This window comes from Callithrix jacchus, chromosome 6 (genome assembly GCF_049354715.1).
Source record: "Callithrix jacchus isolate 240 chromosome 6, calJac240_pri, whole genome shotgun sequence".
NCBI lineage: Eukaryota > Metazoa > Chordata > Mammalia > Primates > Cebidae > Callithrix > Callithrix jacchus.
Genome location: NC_133507.1, coordinates 151,576,385 through 151,592,923, shown reverse-complemented (window position 1 = coordinate 151,592,923; position 16,539 = coordinate 151,576,385). Strand labels below are relative to the sequence as shown.

At 41.9% G+C, this 16,539-nt stretch overlaps 1 protein-coding gene across 1 annotated transcript in view; it reads left to right on the top strand.

Moving 5' to 3' along the window:
* SLC16A14 (solute carrier family 16 member 14) overlaps positions 1-16,539 on the top strand; it is a 34,775-nt gene that overhangs the window by 2,843 nt on the left and 15,393 nt on the right. The window contains exon 2 of the mRNA XM_035306011.3: positions 6,825-7,097. Coding sequence (XP_035161902.1) covers positions 6,839-7,097 — 259 coding nt within the window. The 5' untranslated portion in view covers positions 6,825-6,838. The remainder of the gene's footprint in view (positions 1-6,824; positions 7,098-16,539) is intronic.

Sequence of the window (16,539 nt, the reverse complement as noted above, 5' to 3'; positions counted from 1 at the left end):
GATTGCAGGCATGAGCCACTGCACTAGGCCACATTCTACATATTAATCCTTAGCGGAAGCCCCACATTCACTGCCTTAGTGCACCACATGCATATGGTCATTTTACATGTATGTCAGGATGTAGAAAAGGTAAGGGAGTGCGAAGGCCCTATGGCGGACAAAGACTTGGAGCCTGGGAGTACAGATACGCCCTCTATGTTCTCCCTCTCTCCAGGTGTGGCGTAGGATCATCATACTAAAATGATCGTTTTTACATCTTATATAAATGCGTATATAATTATAAATGTGTATAGTTATATGAATGCTAAAAGCAACCTTGGAGTTGGAGGGATAAACATTTGTTTTTCTGTTGTCTTTTGTTTTCCTTAACTAGTTGGACTAGAAGTTAACCATGAATAATCAAAACCGTAATTACTTTTGGAGAGATTTACGTGTTAAATGCAAATGAATCCACTACTCAGCAGATCAACAGGGGCCTCCTGAGAATCCAAAATAACTTTTTGGGCCAGGCACACTGGCTCACACCTGTAATCCTAACACTTTGAGAGGCCAAGCAGGTGGATCACTTGAGGTTAGGAGTTCGAGACCAGACTGACCAACATGGTGAAACCCCATCTCTACAAATATACAAAAATTGTCTGGGCATGGTGGTGCACACCTGTAGTCCCAGGTACTTGGGAGGCTGAGGCAGGAGAATTGCTTAAACCTGGAAGGTGGAGGTTGCAATGAGCCAAGATCATGCCACTGCACTCCAGCCTGGGCAATAGAGTGAGACTATGTCTCAAAAAAAAAAAAAAAGAACTTTCTGCCCCACCCCTGCCTGCCACCAGTGCTCTGCATTTGATACTATATTCTCCATGTACCCTTGTGCCTCTCGAATAAAACTTGTCCATTAAATGCCGTTCAGTGTCACTTATTTATGAACAAACTAGAAATATCAAGAGCAGTTTGATGGCACCTACATCTCTTAACCCAGAAATAATTCAGTAAAAATATAAAGTTCTTTGCATTGCTTTAGAAAAGTGCTTAATATTTCAACCCATGGGCTGAAATACTGTAACTTTTCATTTTTTCTTACTTCAGAGCCTTCCTTGGTTGTAAATGAACTTGAGGAAAATGCCAAGTGTTGTTGGTTTATCGTATTAAACATAGCTGGGCATTGTCACATGGATAGCAAAATGACATTTTGATGGGCCATTCACACCTTGTGTCAAGCTGCCTGGTTCTCCTCTTTCTGGCTCCTCAGGATTCTGCACACAACAGAGCCAGAGGGAAGACAACCACCAACCATCCCTTCTGAACCCTCTCTGGCTCATGCACTGGCCCTTTGACAGCGCAGCTCTGCCCTGTGCTGTGAGCTTTGGAGAGCAAGGGCTGCCCCATCCCTTTCTAGCCCCAAGCAGGCTCAGACACTGGGAGGATGACAGATACACACATCCACAGACACACACACACACACACGAGCCTGAAACCCAAGACACACTGGAAGACTTCCCAATAGAGGTCATTTGTTTTGTTTTCTCTTTTACCAGTCAGCCTCTTACACTAAAGATAAGAGGTTGATTCAGACAGTATTTAAAAGATAGACTTTTATTTTCTTATAATACAGGTAGTATGTATCTATTGAAGAATTTTTTTGTTTTTTGTTGTTGTTGTTTTTGTTTTGAGACAGGGTCTCACTTTGTCTCCCAGGCTGGAGTGCAGTGGAATGAACATGGCTCACTGCAGCCCCAACCTCCCAGGCTCAAGCAATTCTCCTGCCTCCGCCTCCCAGATAGCTGGGACCACAGGCGTGCACCACCACATGTGCCGGGATAATTGCTTTTTATTTGCAGAGACAAGGTCTCACCGTTGCCCAGGCTGGTCTTGAACTTCTGAGCTCAAGTGATCCTCCTGCCTTGGCCTCCCAGATTGCTGGGATTTTAGGAGTGAGCCACTGCACCTGGCATATTGAGGAAATTTCTCACCACTAAGATAAGTAGAAAGAAGAGGGAAATTCCTGGTAAGACCATCATCCAAAGAATAATGTCCATCAGCATTTTTCTTTATTTTGCTCCAGTCTTTTTTCCTGTGGATGCATGTCTTGATAGAAACAACAAAGAGATTATTACATATGTCAAAAATAAAGTTGTCTAGGGCTCTTTGAAAACATAGAGGGTCATTCTAAAGTGTGAACTTTATTTTTGATGGCAGATTTATGTTGTCTAGCTATGCTACAATCAATTGATTTAACAAGTATTCTGATATTGGATAGTAAAGGTGTTTTCAGGGTCTCACTATTATAAATTAGTGAAGGATGAGCAGAAGAGGGTGAGGAGGCTAGGAGAGAGGAGGGGAAGGAGAGAAAATCACACACAATAGCTGAGAGAAGGTGCTGAAGGGACTCCATCCTGATAACTCAAATGGATGGAGAAATTGGCTATTTTTTTTGAAAACGATTTTTGCTCTTTCACCAGGCTGGAGTGTAGCAATGTGATCTCGCCTCACTATTGCAACCTCTGCATCCCCACCAGGCTTCAAGCGATTCTCCTGCCTCCACCTCTCGAGTAGCTGGAACTTTAGGCACCTGCCATCATGCCCAACTAATTCTTCTACTTTTAGTAGAGATGGGGTTTCACCATGTTGGCCAGGCTGGTCTCAAACTCCTGACCTCAGGTGACCCACCAGCCTCGGCCTCCCAAAGTGCTAGGATTACAGGCTTGAACCACCGTGCCCAGAAATTGGCTTCTGAGACTAACATTTTATCACTCCCAGCAAGCTGGATAATGGGAGGTTAGTGAGACGTGTGGATGAGGAAGGACCCAGGCCAGGAGCAGCTCTGCATGTAGGTGGTGTAGTGGCTCAGGACAGGAAAGCTATTGAGGAGAATGGAATAATTTAAAAGATAAAAATTATAATGAGAACAAAATGTGACAGAAAGAAGACCAGCCCCAGACAGATCCACTAAATTGCTCCTCCTCTGGTTCCCTTGCACTCATTCCCCTGCACCTTTTCCCTCAAGAAGCCCATCCAATAAACCCTTAGGCAGAACCCAATGCTCTAGTCCGGGGGTCAGCAAACTTTTCTTCTAAAGGGTCAGAGTATTTTAGGGTTTTGGGGAAACATAGCCTTTAAAAAGGTAAAGTAATCTCTACAAAAAAATTTTAAAATTAGCCAGGTGTGGTGGCACGTGCCTATAGTAAGTACCTGCTACTTGGAAGGCTGAGGCAGAAGGATCACTTGAGCCTGCTAGCTCAAAGCTGCAGTGAGCTATGCTTATGCCACTACACTCCAACCTGGGTGGAGCAAGACCCTGTCTCAAAAAAAAAAAAAAAAAGGTAAAAACCAACAAAAAATTCTTAGCTCAGGTTTACATAGAACCAGGCTACAGGCAGTATGCAATTCGCCACTATCTGCTCCTCTCTCCTACAGTCCATGTCAGAACACTCCTGAGAAAAGCCCCGCAATTCGAGACTTCTTAGTGCCTTTGACACCCAGAATGAATTGTTTTCTTTACATCACCCCCCACCATGGTAACCGAGTGATTTTCAGTAATAATCATGCAATGGTCAGTAATACTCATTATGTTCTTATTCTTCCCTGTTAAAATAATTAAAAGAAGAATAGATTTTAATTTTGAAGATACTGGGTTGGATGCAGTGGTTCATGCCTATAATCCCAGCACTTTGGGAGGCCAAGGCAGGCGGATCACTTGAGGTCAGGAGTTCGAGACCAGCCTGGCCATCATGGTGAAACCCAGTCTCCACTAAAAATATATAAATTAACCAGATGTGATGGCACATGCCTGTAGTCCCAGTTACTCAGGAGGCTGAAGCATGAGAATTACTCCTACCTGGGAGGCAGAGGTTGCAGCAAATCAAGATCACGGCCACTGCTCTCCAGCCTGGGTAATAGAGCAACACTCGGTCTCAAAAAAAAAAAAAAAAAAAAAAAAAAAGAAAGAAAAGAAGGAAGGAAGGAAAGAAAGAAAGAAAGAGATATTGATTGTTCAAATTGAATAAAAGATTTCAAGTATTCATTTAAAATGTCACTTTCCAAACCAAAGTTTTGCACCTCGCAGACTTCACTATTTCACTATTTTAAATTGTAAACTAGAATCTACAAGTGAGTACACAGAGTGACAGAAGTGAAGTGTCTCAAGTCCTGGTTCTTTGTCTGGATGATAATTGTGCTGGCGCAGTTCACCTAGAGTGTTCTGAGAAAAACGGCAACACGTAGCGCCACAGGGGGTGTGGGGATGGATTTTGCCAAGCTGAGCTCCAACAGTTCCGAACTCTTAGGCGCTTCCTCTCCAGACTAATGTGTGTAGCTGGGGCCACACATGCCAGGGTCAACTGTAAAACCAGGCGTTCTTGAAATAACTTCCATGTAGAATACAATGTTTACAAAAAGAGACATTAAAACAGGCTAATTTGAAGCATACATATACATAATTAAAACTCAACATAATTGCTATAACTTAGATCAGCTGAACATTTTTTCAGTGTATTTGTCTAGAATTGCTGGCATGTAGTGATGATTTAGAAAGCAGACCAACTTTTAATTGTTTATTGTTTTTGAGTCCCCCAGCTTATTGCAAGCTCCAGGGTGGAGTGCACCCTGGCTCTGTCCTGGGTGCTCCATGGCCCATAGCTAGAGAGTGGAGCCCTACAGGGCTCAACTTGACCTTTGGAACTGCCCAGCAATCATTTCCACTTGTTGTAGGCAACAGTCTCTTCCATTATCCTGAGCATTAAGGCTCCTACACAACCTCCACCCTCCTCATTCTCAGCTGATGACCTAAATTTCTGCTTCAGCAAAGAAATTAAACCATCAGGGCCAAGCACGGTGGCTCACGCCTGTAATCACAACACTTTCAGTGGCTAAGGCAGGTGGATCATGAGGTCAGGAGTTCAAGACCAGTATGACCAATATGGTGAAACCCCGTCTCTTCTAAAAATACAAAAATTAGCTAAGCATGGTGACAAGTGCTGTAGTCCCAGCTACTTGGGAAGCCAAGGCAGGAGAATCATTTGAACCCAGGAGGCAGAGGTTGCAGTGAGCTGAGATGGCACCACTGCACTCTGGGCAACAGAGTGAGGAAAGAGAGAAAGAAAAAGAAAGAAAGAGAGAGAGAGAGAAAAGAAAGAAAGAAAGAAAGAAAGAAAGAAACAAAGAAAGAGAGAGAGAGACAAAGAAAGAAAGAAAGAGAGAGAGAGAGAAAGAAAGGAGGGAGGGAGGGGGAGGGAAGGAGGAAAGAAAGGAAAGAAAAGAGAAAGAAAGAAATTAAACCATGAGATGTGACTTACCATTCCCACTGCTTACCATCATAGGTCCATCCACCACCCCCTCCTTCCTCCAGACTCAGAGAGCGGGTCTCTCTCCATAATCAAGACCAATCTGTGTCACCATCTCCAGGATTAGTCATCATCATCATCATATCTCTCTCTCTCTCTCAACCCCCAACTCCTGCTCCTTATCCCCAGTCTTTATACACACACTTAATTCTCATCCCCTGCCCCGCATAAAAAAATGAAAAATGAAACAGGTCAGGCACAGTGGCTCACACCTGTAATACCAGCATTTTGGGAGGCCGAGGCAGGTGGATCACTTGAAGCCAGGAGTTTAAGACCAGCCTGGGCAACACGGTGAGACCCTGTCTCTACAAAAAAATCAATAAATATATAGGAAAACTAGCCAAGCATGATGGCATGTACCTATAGTCCCAGCTATTCAGGAAACTGAAGTGGGAGATCTTTTGAGCCAAGGAGTTCAAGGCTGCAGTGAGCTATGATCACACCACTGTACTCCAGCCTGGGTGATAGATGGAGATTCTGTCTCAAAAAAAAAAAAAAAAGAAAAAAGAAAGCTTTTTTATCTAGCATCCTCTAGCTCCATCTAATCTCCCTCCTCTCATTCAAACATCTTGAGAGATGGATCTATGCAAAGTACCGTGCCATTATGTCTCTTCCTGATGTCAATTCAGCCAATGGCTGTTCATTATGTACAAAATAAACTACAAGCTCCGTATTTGGCTCACAAGGGCCCCACATGATCTAGCCCCTGCCTACCTGGTAACCTCACCTGGCAACCTGTATGTCACCATAGTATCTATCCAAACTCCTTTAGTCTGATACCCTATTCTTGAAGTCATTTTCCAGAAACTAATTAAGTTCTCCATGTAAATACAAGGAATGGGGATAGGAGGAGTGGGATAAAGTATGTGTCTTGTATAATGAGACGGAAGTACCACCATTATTAGAAAGCTATATCTTTCATTGTAATCAATTGGCCTTATCAGTGTCTCCTGAGTTGGGTTAGTGTGAGTCAGACCCCCCCCACCTCAGGCTAATCCACTCTGGCTGCACTGAACAAGTTAACACTTGCACCTGCAAAAACTGAGAACCAGATCCTCTGCTAGGGACCCCACCAAGGGGAAGCTACCCTCAAAGCTTGCCTGAGGCCAGATCTTCCTTCTTGGACATCTTTCTGGTCACCTGTCAGTATCCATCTCTGTAAGGGAGACAGGGTATGAGCTTTCGAATCGGGACTAACAGGTCAAATCCTAGTTTCCTTAGAAAATCACCTTACTTCCTGGAGTCCATTCCCAAGATTGTAATACCTACCTATGTGATGGCTGTGAGATGAAACCGGTTTCATAAAAGCACTGGACTCTGGGAAGCAGTAAGGAGTGTTCCCCAATCCGTAGGGTGACAAAGATTAATCTGAAGATCAGCTGTGGTACTGGAGCCACTTTGACCACGATGGGAAGGTAGAGCTGTACAAAGAAGATGAAGATTTTTTTCATGTTGATGTTCCATGAAATTATGTTATATGTATTTCAGAAAAATCTTGGAAAATGTATACCAGTCATGAAGATATTGGGTATGATTTTGAAGATGGCCCCAAAGAGAAAAAGACACTTAAGCCCCACCCAAACATTGATGGCGGATGGGCTTGGATGATGGTGCTCTCCTCCTTCTTTGTGCACATCCTCATCATGGGCTCCCAGATGGCCCTGGGTGTCCTCAACGTGGAATGGCTGGAAGAATTCCACCAGAGCCGCGGCCTGACCGCGTGGGTCAGCTCCCTCAGCATGGGCATCACCTTGATAGTGGGTATGTTCAGCTGTGACCTGTTGTAAATTTGAATAATTACCAAATGACAATTCCCTGCTGAAAGTAATGTTTTATATTGTTGCAACATTCGATATTGGATGTTACTAGCTACTATTTTTTAATTGTGATAAAATACACATAACATAAAATTTACCATTTTAGACTGGGCACGGTGACTCGTGCCTGTAATTCCAGCACTATGGGAGACCAAAGCGGATGGATTGCTTGAGGTTAAATGTTTGAAACCAGTCTGGCCAAACATGGCAGACTGATTTCTACTAAAATAAAAAAAATTAGCTGGGGGTGGTGGCATAGGCCTGTAATCCCAGCTACCTGGGAGGCTGAGGCAGGAGAATTGCTTGAACCTGGGAGGTAGAGGTTGTAGTGAGACGTGATCGTGCCATTGCACTCCAACCTGGGAGACAGAGCAAGACTTCCTTTCAAAAAAAAATTTTGCCATTTTAAACATTTTGAGTCTCATTAAGTAGGTTCATATTGTTACGAAACTATCACCACCATCAATCTCCAGAACTTTTTTTCATCTTCCCAAATGGAAACTGTATTCAATAAGCACAAACTCCCCATTCCCATCTTCCTCCCCGCTGGCCATTATCATTCTACCTGTGTCTCTATGAATTTGACTATTCTAGATCCCTAATGTAAGTGAAATCATACAATGTTTGTCCGCTTGTCTCTTGTGTGATATAACAATTGAAATATTTTAAATATTTGGGGTATTTTAAAAATTGATCATTTTGGCTGGTCCAATGGTAGTGGATTATCAAAACTTATTAGTATCACTAAAGTTGGTATACAAACCCCACTGCTAAATTTAACTGGCTTTTAAAAAATTGACCATTTTTAAACGTTTATTTAGCTCCAAACTCTGCCTATTATAATTCATTATCTACCATTATAAATATCTGCTTATTTAACATTTATGAATTTTTTAAAGATAAAAATTTTAAATAAAACACTATAAAAGCCAGTAACAATCTCATTTCAGAGTTCTGATTTTTTTTTTTTTTTGAGACAGTCTTACTCTGTCACCCAGGCTGGAGCACAGTGACACAATCTGGGCTTACTGCAACCTCTGCCATCCAGGTTCATGTGATTCTCCTGCCTCAGCCTACCGAGTAGCTGGGACTACAGGCACCGCCACCATGCCCAGCTAATTTTTTTGTATTTTTAATAGTGACGAGGTTTCACCATGTTGGGAAGGGTGGTCTCAAACTCCTGACCTCAAATGATCCGCCCATATTAGCCTCCCAAAGTGCTGGGATTACAAGTGTGAGCCACCACACCCAGCTTGAGTTCTGATGTTTTTAATTTGAAATATTATTGAGAAATCTTCTAAACTGTTTCTAGAAAGCTTACTGATACATAGCTAACAGAAAGGAATAATAATATTTTCTTTTTTTTTTTTGAAATGGGGTTTCTCCATGTTGTCCAGGCTCCTGTCTCTAACTCCTGGTCTCAAGAGATCTGCCCACCTTGGCTTCCCAAAGTGCTGGGATTACAGGCAGGAGCCACTATGCCCAGCTGCATTTACTTCTTTAAAAAAATTTTTTAACCTGGGAGCATAAATTTAAGTTTCCCTGAATATGCAGTCCCTATTCTTGTATTTTCTAGTTAAACCTGACCACACAGCAATCTATGAAGTCAAATCTTATACAGCTGGAGATCCTAAGCCTGGGAAGTTATTATAAATATAATGATATTATTGCTAGTGTGTTTCAGTTTGAGAATAAAATAACTCTGTCAATTAATATTTAATAAGCATGTATGATATACTAGGGCTTTCCCTGACATTATCTCGTTTAATTTTATTTCCTTCTCTTAACAATGCTCTGAGGTAACAACCACTATGAAGTTTTTCAGTTGTTTCGCTTGAAAGGGAAAGCCATATATTTATATCTAATTGTTTGAATTTAAAATATTTATAATATATTTTGTACTGAAAACATAAATGGCCTCTGATCTTTTTTGTGCGAGTATGCATATGACAGGCCAATGTGTGTCTGATTGGACTTTGTGCCTTTTCAGTGATTCCCAATTAGTAATGAATTGCTTGAATCCAATTCAGAGACTTGTTGATCTTGGCTGGCATTCAACTTTTTTTTTTTTTTTTTTTTTTACTTTTTTTAGAGATAGGGTCTCCTTCTGTTGCCCAGGGTGGAGTGCAGTGGCGTGATCATAGCTCACTGCAGCCTTGAACACCTGGACTCAAACAGTCCTCCCACCTCAGCTTCCTGGGTAGCTAAAGGCATATGCTACCAGGCCCAGCAATTTTTTAAAACTTTTTTGTAGAGATGGGGCCTTGCTATATTGCCCAGGTTGATCTCAAACTCCTGGCTTCAAGGGACCCTCCTGTCTCAGCCTCCCAAAGTGCTGGGATTATAGGTGTGAGCCACTCCACCCAGCAATGTTATTTTTGATAAGGCCAGGCATGGTGGCTCACGCCTATAATCCGAGCACTTTGGGAGACAGGCAGGAGGATCACCTGAAGTCAGGAATTTGACTTCACCAGCCTGGCCAGCATGGTGAAACTCATCTTTACTAAAAGTACTTAGCCAGGCATGGTGGCGAATGCCTGTAGTCCCAGCTACTCTGGAGGCTGAGGTAGGAGAATTGCCTGAAACCAGGAGGCAGAGGTTGCAGTGAGCCGAGATAGCACCATTGTACTCCAGCCTGAGCAACAGAAGGAGACTGTCTTAAAAAAAAAAAAAAAAAAAAAAAAAAAAAAAAAGCAGGGCGCAGTGGCTCGTGCCTTTACTCCCAGCACTTTGGGAGGCTGAGACAGGTGGATCACCTGAGGTCAGGAGTTCAAGACCCAACTGGCCAACATGGTGAAACCCTATCATTACTTAAAACACAAAAAAGTAGCTGGGCATGGAGGTGCAAGCCTGTAATGCCAGCTACTCAGGAGGCTGAGGCAGGAGAATTGCTTGAACTCAGGAGGCGGAAGTTGCAGTGAGGCGAGATCATGCCTTCACACTCCAGCCTGAGCAACAAGAGCGAAACTCCATCTCAAAAAAAAACAAAGGTTATAACAATGGTAGTCCTAATGATAGAAAACAAGGAGAAAGTCATTTCTAAAGTTGTGTGGCATATATGTGTGTGCATTTGTGTATGTTTACCAAAGGGAATTAATACTGATGGTTTTAAAATTAAATAAAGTCACCATTATGTATGTCAGAAAATTATTGATAAATCTTTTTTTGTCTGTAGCATTATTGAACTGACCTCAAATCTGCATTTGTTTTCTTAAACTCGGACTATTTGTCAGATGAAACATGGAGGTAGGTTTATTTCAGTGTCAGGAATGGTCAAGTTTACATGAGTTGTAATTCTTTCTCAATAAGTTAGTAAAGGACAACTGTGTTTCTGGAACACTTAAAATCCACCTTTCTTTCCTTTTTAAAAAAATATATATTCTTGGCCAGAAACAGTGGCTCACACCTATAATCCCAGCACTTTGGGAGGCTGAGGCAGGTGGATCACAAGGTCAAGAGATCAAGACCATCCTGGTCAACATGGTGAAACCCCATCTCTACAAAAATACAAAAATTAGCTGGGCATGGTGACGTGTGCCTGTAATCCCAGCTACTCAGGAGGCTGAGGCAGGAGAATTGCTTGAACCCAGGAGACGGAGGTTTCGGTGAGCCGAGATCAAGCCATTGCACTCCAGCCTGGGAAACAAGAGCGAAACTCTGCCTCAAAACTATATATATATATATTCTTTTTTCTCAAAGAAGGTGATTATAAAAAAATATTTTTAAGGGGTAAAACTTTATTTTAAGATTAAAAATATTTTTTATCTTGGAAGTGTATGCACACAATAACATAAAAAAAATGGACGGCTGGGCACGGTGGCTCATGCCTGTAATCTCGGCTCTTTGGGAGGTTGAGGCGGGCAGATCATGAGGTCAGGAGATCAAGACCATCCTGGCCTACATGTTGAAACCCCATCTCTACTAAAATACAAAAAATTAGCCGGGTGTGGTGGCATGCGCATGTAGTTCCAGCTACTCAGGAGGCTGAGGCAGCGGAATCACTTGAACCTGGGAGGTGAAGGTTGCAGTGAGCTGAGATCGTGCCACTGCACTCCAGCCTGGTGACAGAGCAAGACTCCGACTCAAAAAAAAAAAAAAACTCAGAAGAAGGAAGTCCAGGATATGAAATGTCCCAATATTTTCCAATAAGTTAGTCTTAAATATTATGTTTCATAAGTCCTGTGAAAAATAAGCAATAGAAATCAGTCCTGAAATTATTAGATGTGGTTTTAAAGATGATCCCCAAAATGGAACCCCTAACTCCTGGTAAAATGTGATGGTCATATTTAATTGAGAGGTAACTGTGTGTTCAGAATTTTGTTTGAGAGTCCCTGAACTCCAGACTGTGGACTTTCAAATTTTAGACTAATCTTTCTACAGGGAAAGCTGCCTGCCAGATAAACATTTTTTGCTCTGAGTCTCAGAAATCATAACACAGCAGGCCTCATAGTTATATAAACGAAAGGTCATTTATTCTATCTATTTACCTCAAATTACTGTTCATTATCCCAAGTTTCCTGGTACAGGGTGGCTGCAGATTTGTTGAGCAACCTCAGGGAAACTTTCCAAGCCACAAACCAGCAGTAACAGCTCTCCTTCATTCAGCACTTACTGCATGCCAAATGCATGTTAATGTACGTGATCCCCTTTGATCCTGCAACACGGGAGGTCGGACCATTGTCCGTATCTTACAGAGGAAGAATATGCAACTCTCAGAGACGTTAAGTAACTTATTGAAGGTTGAACAGCCAGTAAGCATAGGACTTGCTTTAAACCTGGTCCATGGGACTCCAAAATTGAGTCAACTATGACACTCTGCCTGCCATTACATCAAATGAGAACGAAAAACATACTTGACATGAATAATACAAATTGTTTTTACGTTCTAATCATTGTAAGCACATTTTGGCTACCTCTTAAATTTAGAAATATCCATCTGTTGTTGCTGTTGTTGTTTGAGACAGGGTCTCACTGTCTTGCCCAGGCTGGATTGCAGTGGTGCGATCTTGACTCCCTGCAACCGCCGCATCCTGGTTTCAAGCAGTTCTCTTGCCTCAGCCTCCTATTTGGGACTAAAGGTGCACACCACCATGCCCGGCTAAATTTTGTATTTTTCGTAGAGACGGGATTTCACCAAGTTGGCCAGACTGGTCTCAAATTCCTGACCTCAAGTGATCTGAGTGCCTCAGCCTCCCAAAGTTCTGGGATTACAGGCATGAGCCACTGCACCCAGTTAAAAAAAATCCATGATTTATATGACTGTAGTTGAAAGTTCTCTCTCTTGGGCAGTGGTTCACATATGGCAAGTTCAATAAATAGGCATTGTTTTCTTCTTTACTAGCGTGGATTTGCCACTGTCCTTCAGAAGCTCTCAACTTTAAAAAAAAATGTAATCACCTCATTTGTATTGTAAACCAAAAATATCTGAGACTGGTCTCGGCCAATTCAGAAGTTTATTTTGCCAAGGTTAGGGACATGTCCGAAAGAAATAAACACAGAATCACGGAAACAGTCTGTGTCTTTCTCCAAAGACGAGTTTGAGGACTTCAATATTTAAAGGGGGAAAGTGGTCTGGAAGGGAACGGGAGGGTACAGTAATCCACATGTCGCAAGAGAAAAGGTGCAGGTAAGGGAATAGTCAATTTTGTATTCATCTAACAGTAAATCGGCACTTTCACATAACATGAGGTGAACATAGAGTAGCCATCTATGGAGCTATATAACCCTTCCTCTGTAGCTATCTGCTTAGTAACAGAAGGAAAGGCAGTTGCTTGCATGACTCAGCTTTTAGCTTATTTTCTTTTTCTTTTAGCATAGTGAATTGGGGTTCCAAGTTTGTATTTTCCTTTCAGTGCCTGCAGGCTTTGTTTGTAATGATAGCTCTCTGAATGATTCTTGGTGGATGCCCTATTGTTGGCGGAATCCACCTTCTACACAAGATAATTTACTTGCTAAATCGACTTAGAGCAGTGATTGTCAATCCTGATTGCACGTCAGATCCACCTGGGGAGCTTTACAGACACCCCCCCCCACCCCACCCCCACCCCCGCCTCCCCACCACCACCACCACCGTGCTCAGGCTGTACCTGGGATGGACTCCAAGCATCAGGATATTTTTAAAGCTTCTAATCGACACGACTGTTCAGCTAAGGCAGACAGTCATTGATTTAGAGGCTCCTAACCCCTTACTACAGTGAGGGGTTACCCTAAGAGACCTAGATTCCAAAGAATTACCTACTTCCATCCCTGAGCGCTGCCAAGGCTCACCTGTGATTGCTCCTCTCTTCACCAGCGTTTTTTCCAACCTATCAGCTGCCAGGATGGGTAAATAAAACATAACTTCCTGAGGCTGCTCCCCACAGCAATGGGACATTTATTACAGTGGGAAATGGTCCAAGATTCAGATTCCTTCTGAAAAGGAAAAAGTCAGATCATGTGAATAATCTCATCCCCAAACACTGAATTATTCTGTAAAAGTGTGAGTCATGGTCAAAGGACTGGATCTCAGTTGTATGATTCTCCCTTCTCCTAGATTGTGGGGGCACTTTTTATTTTCCTGAAACGGTGGTTTGATTTTGGCAATGCTAGTGGACCATCAGTAAACAATGGGTAGAAAACAAAACTGAGCTGGCTCAGTGACTCACACATGTAATCCCAGCACTTTTGGAGGCTGAGGCGTGTGGATCACCTGAGGTCAGGAGTTCAAGACAAGCCTGGCCAACATGGTGAAACCCATCTCTACTAAAAATATGAAATATTAGCTGGGCATGGTGGTGACTGCCTGTAATCCCAGCTACTCAGGAGGCTGAGGCAAGAGAATCACTTGAACCTTGGAGGTGGAGGTTGCAGTGAGCCGCGATCGCGCCATTGCACTCCAGCCTGGGTAACAAGAGTGAAACTTGGTCTCAAAAAAAAAAGCAGAAAAGAAAAAAATGAAGAAAGAAATATGAAACTGAGAGTCAAAAAGCTTGGGTTTTTTTTTAATGTACATATATTTTATAACTATGGAGAAGTCACAGCAGTTCTGTGTCTCCCTTTGCTCATCAATGAATCATAAATGACTGAAGCCCCAGCATGCAAGAGTTGATGAAGTTGATACCAGCGTCTGGCTGCTGAATGCTTTTAGCACTTTTTTGTTTATTAATAAAATTCCTCCAGGCACGAATATTTGCACTAAGTTTGGAATTTTCTCCTTTTTTTTTTTTTCCTCAAATGCCTTCTTAATGCAACGATTCATTAAGTACCTCAGAAAAACTTGCTTCTGGGCCCTTTCTGTGAAGTGGAAAACATGATTGTGCTACTGAACTGTGATCTGTTGACCTTTCAAAGGGCTGCTAACAGCAAACTGACAAGTCATGCATTTTTCTCTTTTTTTCCTACTTGTCCAAGCTAACCATAGTCAAGTTAACTGTGGGTTTAGAAAAACAAAAATAAAAATGTGTAAAGAAATCAAATAAATATCTTTAACTTATGGAACGTGAATTTCAGTTAACCCCAGTAATTCTATCGGATTTTTTATTAATGCATTTATTTTATATATTATTTCTATAATGTACATATTTAATAACAAATATTTATATAAAGTATGTTTAACATATTAAGTCTATTCTAAGAGGTTAATTTACTGAATTATTTTCTGTAATGCAATAGAGTGAATTAATAAGTCTTTACCTTCATAGTTTTTAGGATTAGTCACCCACAAAACTACTAGACAAAGTAAACTCATTAGGAGACTGTACCCAAATATAGATATGAATATAGTTAGAACTTTAAAGGAAATTTTATTTTAGTTTAAGCTAAAAGGGAAACTCTTTAGAGTTAAACAAGTTTTTTGCATAGTCCATCTGCATATAAGGTTTCATAACTTTGTAAAGTAATAATGATCAAAAATAAGATGCTACTTAAAATATGCCATCTTACTGAATAATGGATTCCTATTTGAACAAGGAATCATTGATCACAAGTTAAGTATTCAGCTTCAGTGACATCAGAAATTCAGGAAAAAAACAAAGGTTGACTAATTAGAACTAGAAAGTCAGCCAGATGCCGTGGCTTAAGCCTGTAATCTCAGCACTTTGGGAGGCCAAGGCAGGCAGATAGCTTGAGCCTAGAAATTTGAGACCAGCCTGAACAACATGGCAAAACCCTATCTCTATAAAAAATACAAAATTAGCCAGACATGATAGCACAAGCCTATAGGCCCAGCTACTTGGGAGGCTGAGATGGGAGGATCACTTGACCCTGGGGAGGTCAAGCCTGCAGTGAGCCATGATCACACCACTGAACTCTAGCCTGGGTGACACAGTAAGAGTCTGCATCAAACAAAACAAAAAACAAGAAAACGAAACAAAACTAGAAAGTCAGCCAAAATAGTCAGAATGTATCTCATATAATACTGTACTGCTCTAAGCGTGGTCACACACACACACACACACACACACACACACACACACACATATATATATATATATATATATATTTTTTTTTTTTTTTTTTTTTTTTGAGATAGAGTTTCACTCTTGTTGCCCAGGCTGGAGTGCAGGGGAACAATCTCAGCTCACCACAACCTCCACCTCCCGGGTTCAATCAATTCTCCTGTCTCAGCCTCCTGAGTAGCTGGGATTACAGGCATGCGCCACCATGCCCGGCTAATTTTGTATTTTTAGTAGAGACGGGGTTTCTCCATGTTGATCAGGCTGGTCTTGAACTCCCAGCCTCAGGTGATCCACCCGCCTTGGCCTCCCAAACTGCTGGGATTACAGGTGTGAGCCACCACACCCGGCCATGTTGTTACATCTTAGGCAGTGGAAATGGGTTCCTGAATCTCCACAGTGTCATAAATGCATAGCCTGATAGGTGTGGTCAGATACTGTGCACATCAGCAGGGATGGGAGTTTGTATGAAATGATGAAACTAGTTCTTTTCAGCTTGGTTTCAATCTGGGTATCTTCATGAAAACAGGCTATTAGTTTTCTGCCTGAAGCACAGGAGTTCTGAAGACTCCCTTCCTGTACTCCCTTTTGGTCTGGAGTCAAAAACTGACATGTTTTTTATTTTAAAAGAGGCCAAAGAAATAATGTAAGTGAGGCCAGGTGTAAGATCAGAGGGAAGGATAGAAACTGCAGCAAACTGGAAAGGGTGAGTCCCAGTCAAACGGCCTCAGCCACTGCACAGCTCCAACTTTGGTCCTGTGGGAAGACAGTCTGTGTTGCCACTGGACTTTTTGTGACTCCTCTTAATTTTTAAACATTGGCAACTAATCCCAGACATTTTTTAGACTTTGTATTGGATCAACAAAATGCATCTACAGGCTGGAGACAGCTCCTAGACCACTGTTTTGGTTGTAGACAAAAGAATGAATGTCTATTTATTTCAGGTCTGCCTTT